At 48.9% G+C, this 10,567-nt stretch overlaps 1 protein-coding gene across 1 annotated transcript in view; it reads right to left on the reverse strand.

The window, feature by feature from the left end:
- LOC311198050 (ATPase MORC2-like) overlaps nt 1–9,757 on the reverse strand; it is a 61,095-nt gene extending 51,338 nt beyond the window's left edge. Inside the window, exons 1-4 of the mRNA XM_084271931.1 lie at nt 9,635–9,757; nt 3,783–3,836; nt 2,271–2,305; nt 697–765 (exon numbers count right to left, since the gene is read on the reverse strand). Of these exons, the coding sequence (XP_084128057.1) occupies nt 697–765; nt 2,271–2,305; nt 3,783–3,836; nt 9,635–9,696 (220 nt within the window). The 5' untranslated portion in view covers nt 9,697–9,757. The remainder of the gene's footprint in view (nt 1–696; nt 766–2,270; nt 2,306–3,782; nt 3,837–9,634) is intronic.
- Between the last annotated feature and the right edge of the window lie 810 nt (nt 9,758–10,567).

A 10,567-nucleotide genomic window follows, 5' to 3' on the forward strand; every position in this document is an offset into this window, starting at 1 on the left:
TCCAATTTAGCCCAGTATTTCTGCCCAAGAGAGAGCTCCTCACAGGAGAATTTACCCATCTTCCAGACACAAAGGCAGTGCTATGAGCTGACAGTGCTGTTCATGGATGCTAAAGCAAAGCAAGAAAGCTTTTCTCCTGCTAGCTACAACATAAATTTACATTATTCTGCCAACAAAGCAGAATTGTTACATTCTTCTCCTACTCCTAAGATTTTATATTGAAACACTGGCAAAATGTTTTCAAACTTGAGCTTTCAACTTCTGCCACGGTGCCCTTGCTGATTAGAGGCGAAATACACTCCTTGTTGGGCAGCCTCTGATGGGGAAAATGGTTCTGCTCAGCAAAGCTTGTGCTCATACCCTTTTCTGGCTACACTATTCTCCCTCCAGCCAGCTGCCAGGCCAACTTTAGTGTGCTGAAAACCCACAGGCCCAGCTGACTCAACTCTGTAATGCAGCAAAGCTATTTTTTTATTTTGGCCAGGTGAGTTTTCTGCACCTGAAGAGGTGAACAGCTTGATAAATGATACGGTGTGAAAGAGCCAGTGCAGAGGCAGCTACACATGCCCAGGCACAGAACATGCCCCCTTCTGCAAAACCAGGTTGTTGCCATAACACTGATGGCTGTTGCTATCAGCTTGTGCCATAACACAGAGCCTCAGCTTGAAAATAAAGGTAGAACTTCCTGTCACTTACTTGAATCCATTCCCATTCCATCATCCAAAAAACACAGCATGAATCCACCTCGGAGGTCTTCTTGTCGTTCTACAAGAGAAGAGTTATTCAGTACTCCCAAAATTGAAAGCCAGAAGCTCCATAGAATGAATTTGTGTTGAGAACAGAAGTAACACAATGAACTGGACTTTCACAACCCCACTATGGCTCAGCTGTCAGAGAGCACCAGATTTTTGCTACAGAATTACTAAGAAATTCTCTTGCACTTTAAACTGTATGTAAGTATCTGCTACTGCCCTGGTTTTGGCTGAGGTAATTTTCTATCCAGTAGCAGGTACAGAGCTGTGCTTTCTACAAGAATAATGCTGAGAACACATTACTGGTTTTAGTTGTTGCTGGGTAGTTGTGTCTATGCTAAGCCAAGGACCTTCCAGCTTCTCAGGCCCTGGCAGGTGTACAAGAAGCTGGCAGAGCACAGCCAGGGCAGCTGACCCCCACTGGCAAAAGACATATTTCCCATCATGTCCTGCTCCAGGTGTAAGTGAGAAAGTGAGCTGGGAGGCACGAAGCTGCTCAGAAACAGACTGGGCATCGGGTTGTTTTTACAGGTGGTGAGCAAGTGGATTTGTGCATCACATGTATTATTATTTGTGGTGGTGGCTGTTGCTATTCTCTTCGTTATCCTATTAATCTGCCTTTATCTCAACCCATGAGTGTGTCTTTCTCCATACTCCTTCCCATCCCACTGCAGAGGAGGTGGCAGCGAGTGGCTGTGTGGTGCTCTGTGAGCAGCTGGGCTTGAACCACAACAGCCTCAAAAGTATTTAGTAAATGCAGCTTCTTAAGCATCCCATGTCAACAACTACTTCTTTTACCTGGCCTCAGCTAAGTCTGGCCTACATGTTTGCCCAAGTGATTTGTAAAGGTATGACTTTTCAAAAGACAACAGGCACTGGGGCAAAGGACAAACAGCATCAGAGAATTATTAAGATTGGCAAAGACCCCTGGGATCATCAAGTCTAATGGTTAACCCAGCACTGCCAAGTCCAAAAATTAGAACATGGCCCTGAGCACAACTGTCTTTTAAATATCCCCAGGGATGGCAACTCTACCACTTCCCTGGGCAGCCTGCCTGCTCCAAAGACTACCCAGCCCTTCAGTAAAGAAATTTTTCATAATATCCAATGCAAACCTCCCCTGGTGCCACTTGAGGCTGTTTCCTCTTGCCCTTGTCCCTGCTACTTGGGAGAAGAGACCAACCTCTGCATGGCTACACCTCCTTCCAGGTAGCTGTGGAGAGCAACAAGGTCTCCCCTCAGCCTTCTCATATCCAGGCTAAACAATCCCAGTTCCCTCAGGTGCTCCTTGCACCAGACTTGTTCCCCAGCCCCTTCACCACTCTGTTGCCCTTCCCTGGACACACTTCAGCACCTCTATGTCCTTCTTGTAGTGCAGGGCCCAAACCTGAACACAGTAATGGGCACAAACCCTTTCACTCTTACTCTACCAGCTACAAGAGACATCTGCAGCCTAAAGTCCAAGCTAAGAACTGACTTTAATTGCTGACATCCAAGGAAGCAGCAGGAACGACTTACCAGTATAAATGTCTATTCTTGTGGCATCTGCATCTCTACAAAGCAATAAAAACACAATCAGTGTTCAACTGTCAAACAGAAATTAAGCTAAAATCCATGCACATGCAATAATTTCCAGAACAAACTGACTGCACAGATCAAGGTCCACAAAGGCCTTGCAGTCAACACTAACAGACAAGTTAAAAGTCACATTATTCTACTTTTTGCCTACTTGAAGCCAAACTCCAGTACAAGACACTGCTGCCACAACTAAACCTAGTTACTGTGAATACCACTGGGTTTTTAACAAAAGTCCTGTTAAGGGCAGGATGGAGGGTTGGAAATCAAATAAGCACACACTTCTGAGCTCCCTCCTGCATGAAACAAGTAATACCTACATTTCTTCTGCTAAGCTGCCTACAAAAGGTTTAATAGAACTCCCTCAGAACACATTCAGGCTTGTGACTGGAAACTCTGCCATTAGAAGATCATTTCAGTCAAGCCCTTCATACAACATCCATCCCACTGTATTTCCTTCTACTCAGAACCATTTTGTTTTCTACGTAGACCACCACATAACCTGGGCTTGCTGATCAGAAGACTGCAGCTGCAGCACTGTAATAAAATCCCACTTCCCAAATGCCAAAGTCCTGTCTCTGTACCCCCAACCAAGCACAGCTACCTCCTTCCCAGAAAGCCAACCTCTCCTTTGCCACAGAAGGAACCAAGAGGTTGAAGAGAAAACCACCCACTGATGTCAAAGATGCTCTGTTTAACTACATCATGAACACGTGAGAACAGCAGCAGTGCACAGACACCTGTGACAGGTTCCCTGAACAGCATCTTTTCCACAAGGAATATTCCAACCACAGCTCCTTACATCACAAACTGTGCTGTGTGGCAGTCCACACCTGACAGGAAGCTATCTAAACTGTTTCCATAATGCCACATCAAAGTATTTTGTGAAGTTCAAAGGATAAGGATGCAAGGCTTGGGCTGTAGCTGCAGCCTGGACTCCTGAATGCAAACATGAGAAACACGGTCTCCAAATACCAAGTCTCCTCTCGCGTGTCACAACTACTCTACCTGTTCTTGCATTACTTTTCAACACATTCCTTCTGCTTTCATTTTCCTCCTATCACCATGCTTGATACTAAGAGTCAAGGATTATCTAAGTATATCAAGAGTCCCAGCTCTAGTAGTTATTATTTTACCAACTTCTTCAAGCCAAAAAACAGACTTATTTTTTCCTTACCTTGTGTCTTCTAAGCATTCTCTCTCCCATCTGAGCTGGTTTAGGATGCATTCAAACTTACCTTTTCAGGAATAATGGGGGGTTTTCCTCTTTTTTTTTTTCAGATGTGGCAGTACAAGAGGAAATATTTATACTAAACTACGGCAAAGTCTTCCATTTGTATTTTATTTCGTAATGTCTACTAGATGTGAAAATTGTTCAAGATAACAGATAATTAAACAGGCTAATGAAGCCTTCACTGAATTTACTTTGGGAATTGGACAGTCTCAGGTACATACCTGGCATTATCTACAAGTTCAGCAAGGGCACCAAACAAGAACTCATGGGTGGTTCTGCAACAAAACACAGAATCAGCGGGGTTACACTGACACTGAAAAAGAGACACCTTTAAATAAGAACCAAACACACTTCAAACAAATCCAACTGCATGTCTAGAATACCAACACCAGCCACTGACAGCATACTAGAAATAAGCATTCTCCTGTCTACCAGAGGCAGGCAGGCAGCAGATAAGCTGCCCCACAGAGAATCTGATTTAACAAACTACTGCTTACTGTGGGCTAAAAAAACATCACATGGCAAAATGAAACAAGGGACAGTTATTGGCCTAATGAAGCAGCATATGAATTAAACAATTCATATACTTATTCTCCACGCTGCCAGGGCTTCTCATAACAACTAACCGCTACCTTTATGTGCAACACATACAGGTGAAGGTTATGCATAAGGTCCATCTCCTCCATGCACATATTACTTTGTGGAAGCATAGGACTTCGACAGGATAGAAATTTCCAGATCCTGGGAGACTTCCAATAGCTGCAGTTAACCCAGAGGAATACAGTCTTCTCCCACCACTGTTCCACACTCCCTTCCAAACTCAGTGCTAAAGTGACATAGCTCAGTGTCGCTTCAGCACAATCTCAAAAGGCACATTTAGTTTCCAGCCTCTTCATTGCCACCTTCTATCAGCAGCACCCATTTGAAAGCCATCAAGTACATGCCTTAACCATGAAGGAAAACACATGGTGAGAAAACCTTAAAGAGCTAATACACTGCCTGCCACCACTACTGGAATATCTCCACAGAACATCCAGCCTGGTGACCTATCTTTGAGATCTAACAAGTATTTCAAATACAGATAAGCCACACTGACTTCAGTGTTCACAGCAGCTGCAAGACCTGGAGAAACCATTGCTGGAACTGGTTGTTCCTCTGGGATGCTCGATGGAGCATCTGAGCCCTCAGAAACACCTTTCAGTTTGCATGAAACCTTTTCACATACAACCTGCTTTTGCTACTACACAAAGACACCGATGGGTGACTGAACAGTGATACTCATTCCTATCTTCAGCTTCCTCAGAACAGATACACAGATACATCCCCTGCAAACCATACAGCTGCTGATAATGCTAATATCACCAAAGGAACTTTCACATCCAGCGATGTCATGAGCCCTAACCCACTGACACAGCTCCAGCCAGAGGTAAAACACATCAACTTTCCAAGTTGTCTCTAGAACCAGGAGAATGGAAATTTCCACCTCTGCAAGCTCCCACTTGTCCACACAGAGGCAAGAGACAGAAGGGAGAAGTGTTGTGAAGACTATATTCCCAGTCAGCATGTTGTCCCAGTAGCTCCAACATGGTATTCTTTCCTTTGAGCAGCACTTCCTATGCACAGATTTCAAATGCTCCCTTAAGTTCACAAGTACCTATTCAGCTCCACACATCAACATCTCAGAAGTTTATCTGGAAGTTACTCACCTCAGGAAAAACCTCTAAGCAAATGGATGCTTTAGCACTAGGAACTATGCTTCATTAGCAGCTTTTACTCTAACGATTTACAGAATGTTCCAAAGGAAAAGATGCAAATAAGATGCAAATAGGGATCTCCAAAGAGGCTTGAACAAAATAGCTGAAGACACAGGTGCAGGCGAAGCAAGGCAAGAGGAAACACGGTTTCTACATTGCCATACTCAACCTGGAACACCCACCAAACCTGACACAAAGTGAAACCTTGCTACAAGCCAAAGAAGTCCACCCCAGCTATTTCTAACTAACAAAAAATGTATACATGCTGTCAGTATCTACTAGTCAGTATGTCAATCACAAGACTTAACTTGCCAATATCTAAAGTCACATGAAGTGCTTTGGCCTGACTCAACTCAGCTTTAACCAAAAACATGGTCTTGCCTTACTGTAAAAAAGTGCCTGAAATACTCTACATCAACCACTATCAACTGGTGGTAGTTTTCTCCCAGCTCTCAAAACACCACTGGGATTACCTTACCTGCAACAATAAAACCCTTGAAGCAAGCTGTTAGCAAAGTGCAGCCTGTCAGAGCTTGCAGAGAACCTGGAAACACTTCAGCATAAGCTGGATGGGCATGAGCAGAAGCAACAGGAGCCTCTGTTGATCAGAGCACTTGAAATAACCATAGAACATACTGGTTTGGAAGGGACCTGTAAGTATCATTGAGTCCAACTCCTGGCTCCACACGGGACCAGCCGTGTCAGTGTGACCAAGTGCATCAACTGATTGGCCATCCAACTGAAAGAATGCCACATGGAACAGGGCAGAGTGCTACCAAAATCTGTAGTCTCAACAACTGTAGTGGATGCAGACCAGCTTGGGACCTTCCTACAACTTCCAGCTCTCATTCAAGACAGCTCCATGCAGGACTGCAGGCTTGACAAGGAACAGAAGTCCAATTTCTTGAAATCTGGGTTACAAAAGGTCAAACAACTCTGTAGAACATGACCAACTTCAAACATGCCTACAACCCACCATCTGCAGTCACATCCCAAAGGGCAGCTTATTTCCTGAGCAGTTCTTAAGGAGTATCAGCCCTTCCTGAACCCAGTGGGACTCCTGATCCTGCATGGTCAGACAGGTACCTAATTACTAATGCAAGACATCAGACTTTTTGTCCTGAAGATCACATCTTACATTGAAGTCTGACACACAGGTAAAGAAAAGGAGCTCAGTTCCACTCAGAACTAACTGCACTCTGTTTCAGGCAAGAATGGAAAACAGGCACAAGAAGGAATGGGAGAGCTTGGGAGGGGGAAAATTTGTGGCTCTCTTATATTTCTCAAGTCACTTTGAGGTTTTCTAGTTCAGTGACTTTCTTCCACTCCAGCTGTAAAATCAATGTGAAGACAAGCAGGTGGCTCTAAGTCATGAAAACAATAAGCAGAATGTTTACAGGCTTATGTGCAGTGATCTAAAAAAACCCCTTACATATAGAGCCACGGGATGGTTTGGGTTGAAAGGGACCTTTCACACAAGCTAGTTGAATCCCTGGCAATAAACTGGGACATCTTCCCACCAGATCAGGGTGCTGAGAACCCTGTCCAGCCTGACTTGGAATGTTTCCACAGATGGGACAACTACCACCTCTCAGGGCAGCCTGTGCCAGTGTTTCACCATACTCACTGCAAAAAATTTCTTCAATTCTATCTAGTCTGAGTCTGCCCTGTTTTAGTTTAAAACTATTACCCCCTGCTCTAGTGCTACAGGCCCTGCTAAAATGTCTGTCCCCATTCAACTATTCATGAGGAAAAGCACTTGGAAAAAGCACAGTGGGCTTTTTATTAAAAAACACAGCATCGGAAGTGACTCAGGTGCATGCTGAAATTTGCCATCAGAAATGAGAACACTAAGAAGCTGTTGAAAAGATCCACTGACAATATTTAGTCAGGGACCAAATAAACTGGCTTCTATGGAACCCTTCAGACTGAGCACTCTGCATTAGACATACTAAAACTTTTCCTACAGGAAGTCTTAAAAAAGAAAAAAAGAGCACGTTTCCTTTTCTACTTCAACAGCCAGACTGCTGATTTTTAACTGCAAATAATTCTACTGCCACGACTAGAACAGCTTTAGCACTACAAGGAAATTTGCCTGAGATGGTATGGTTTTCCCTCAGCAAAAGAGTGTCCATTATCAACAGCCATGCAACTGCTACCAGCCAAGACAGAGGGAGAATCCACAGGAGGACACCGACCCAAGAGTGACACCAGTGTGTTGCTAAGTATCTCCTTCTGTACAGAACCCATTACTCTCCCAAGCCTGAAAAGATAAGGATGGTCCTTGGTTTATGGTAGTGAGACTTGTCTTGGCTGCTCTCCCACGTTGTCTTGACTGTTCTTGGATTGGTTTCACATTGTGGATTTTTTTTTGCTCTGCTTTTTCTTGGGGTAGTAGCAAGAGGGTGTTATTTGCCATGGGTTGCTTTGGGGGCTTCTTTCTTTTAATTTTAAAAAAAATTACTCCATTGTCTCCATTCTCATTATCAGGGAGGCATTTGGCTTATGCACTGATCCCCATAGTTCCAAAAAAAGGCTCTTTGCTTACAAGGATGACAAGCCCTGGCTTTGGGCACTTTGCAGACCAGCTCCTCCTAACAATCTTTTAACAAATTTATGCATTGCAGACGTGTAGCACACCAGAAGCAGACCAGCCACATGTGCAGAACAGAAGGCATGGTGGCAACACGAAGTAGTCTTAACATTTAATTCTTCAGGGTAGCAACAACACATCAGCCTTTTCTGCAACATGATATTAATTTCTTATGAAGATGGCCAGAGTTCATGCACTCTGCAGGCAGACACAAGCTTCTGACAGAGCTCTGCCATGTTGCCTGCTGATTTGTAGAAGCATTGTTCACTGCAGCTGGACAGGAGAAGCTCCTAACTCAGCAACAGCACTGGAACATCGCTCAGCATTGCCCATCATCTTCAGATGCCAGACTGTTCATTCCCATGCAACTGCTACCAGCCAAGACAGAGGGAGAATCCACAGGAGGACACCGACCCAAGAGTGACACCAGGGTGTTGCTAAGTATCTCCTTCTGTACAGAACCCATTACTCTCCCAAGCCTGAAAAGATAAGGATGGTCCTTGGTTTATGGTAGTGAGACTTGTCTTGGCTGCTCTCCCACGTTGTCTTGACAAAACCAGTCAGATCTACTTCGAAATCAAGTTGCCTGTAATTTTGTGCACAAGAAGCCTCCAGGCTCCTGCAGAGCGCTGTGCTCCTCCACAGACTGAGAAGTGGAAGCAAAAAAAGAAGGTGGTGATTCACTACTTCTCCTCTTAAGGGTAACAGCAGGAGTGAACTCCTCCACAAAATGTTAGAAGACAGCTATCAAAATGCATCAAGTGTGGCTCACATTGCTCTTCCAGGACAGTTTGGCCAGAACAAGCTCTGACTTTAAACTCTTCTGTTGGTGGCACTAGGCAGCTTATGTGCAGCAGACAGATCTCAGATGGGTGCTTAACCCTGCCAAACACCGTTTCCTGGCAGCACTTCCCATTTTCTAGGCACGCACTCAGAAGTAACCCATGCTGAAGAACTTCGTTTCTTCTCAGGAGTTTTTCTTTTGCATCAGTGACTCACAAACTCCACAGCAGCTTCAAAAAGCTGATCAAAAGAAGAACGTGATATTCCTGCTTGAGATAACACCTGCACAAAATATCCAGGCCCAAATGAAACCAGATGACAGCCGCTGCAGCCAGGGTACACGCTTCTCCGGAGAGGTGAAGCCACATCCTAGTTTTCAGCTGGGTTAATTTTCACCAGAACCTCTCACAGAGAGGGCACAGCCTGGACAACTGACTCAAACAGCACACGATGTCACCCTCAGTGTATAAAGAGAGACGCTGGCTGAAGAGAAGGAACAGGGACAGGCTGGGCATCCAGTTCCAGGCAGCGAGCAAGGTAAGTCGTGCTGTTGTGAATTCCTTCTCCCTTTTCCAGCCTGGTGAGCTGCCCATCCCAGCCCGGAGCTTTGCCTTTGTCTTCCCACTCTCTTCCCCATCCCAGTGGGAGGAATCAGCAGCGCTGCCGGCTGAGGGCTCAACCACAGCAGGCCACAGGGGCACAGCCGACCCAGAGGCCACGTCTGGTCCAGCCCGGCCTCTCAGCGCCCACCGCTCCCACAGCACTGCCCGGCCGACGATGGCAGCACCCAGGAGACGCGCGGCCGGCAGCGCCGCGGGGCAGCTGCGCCCTGCCGGGCCCCGGGGCCGGACGCGCCCCGTACTCACCTGCCGCCCCAGCCCGAAGCCAGCGGCCTCAGCCCCGGGGCACGCCAGGCGCCTCCCCGCCGCAGCCCGGTACTCACGAGTTAGTGTGCAGGTACTCGAAGGTGAGCTGGGCCCGGTTCAGGCTGCTGTAATTGGCCATGGCCGCGGCCGGGCCCCGGGCCGGGCTCCTGTCTGCGCCGACGGCGCCTCGAGGCCGCCCCTCCCTCCCGTCGCCGGCTCAAACACCGACCGACCCCCCCCCCCCCCCCCCAGCCGAGCGGGCAGCGTCCCGCCCCCCTCCTTTCCTTCCTCTCCCCGCTCTCCTTTCCCTCCCCCAGGCCGATGGCGGCCGCCCACCAGCCCCCTTTGTCTCCGCCGCGATCCGCGCCCCTCCGCAGCCGCCCCCCCCACCTCTTCCCTCCCCTCCCCTCCCCCGCCCGCCCCCCCTCCCCACCCCGCGCGGGCGGGGGCGGAGCCCAAGCGCTCCCGCGCCTATTGGGCAGGCGCAGGCACGTGACGCGAGCGCCGCGCTGCGGGCCGCGGCGGCTTCCCTGCAGGCGCGTGACTGGCGCGCGGGGCCGGCGAGAGGCGGGGCGGGGGGGGCGGGGGGAGCAGGGCGGGGGGAGGAGGGGGAGGGGAGGAGGGGGAGTGCGGCGCGCGCACGCCCGCCCGTCAGCCGCCGCCGCCGCCGCCGCCGCGCAGCAGCGCGCGGAGGCCCCGCGGCCGCCCGCGAGAGCGCGGGGAGCCGCCCACTCCCCGCCCGGAGCCGCCCCCTCCCCGCCGGGAGCCGCCCCCTCCCCGCCCTCCCCGCCGCTCAGCGCCACGGCGGCGGCAGCGAGCGGGGCCGCGCCGAGCAGGTCACACGGGGCGAGCGGGAGCGGCGTCCAGCCCGCGCCCCCCTACGACCCCCCCCTCGCGGAACGGTGGGGCCGGCGGGGCGGGGGAAGGGAGGGGAGGGGGGCAGAGCGCGGGGGGGCCGGGGGTCCGCTCGGATCGGGGAGGGGAGGATGCGGCGGGCGAGGCGCGGCCGG

Source organism: Gallinula chloropus, assembly GCF_964237585.1.
Source record: "Gallinula chloropus genome assembly, chromosome: 17".
NCBI classification, from domain to species: Eukaryota; Metazoa; Chordata; class Aves; order Gruiformes; family Rallidae; genus Gallinula; species Gallinula chloropus.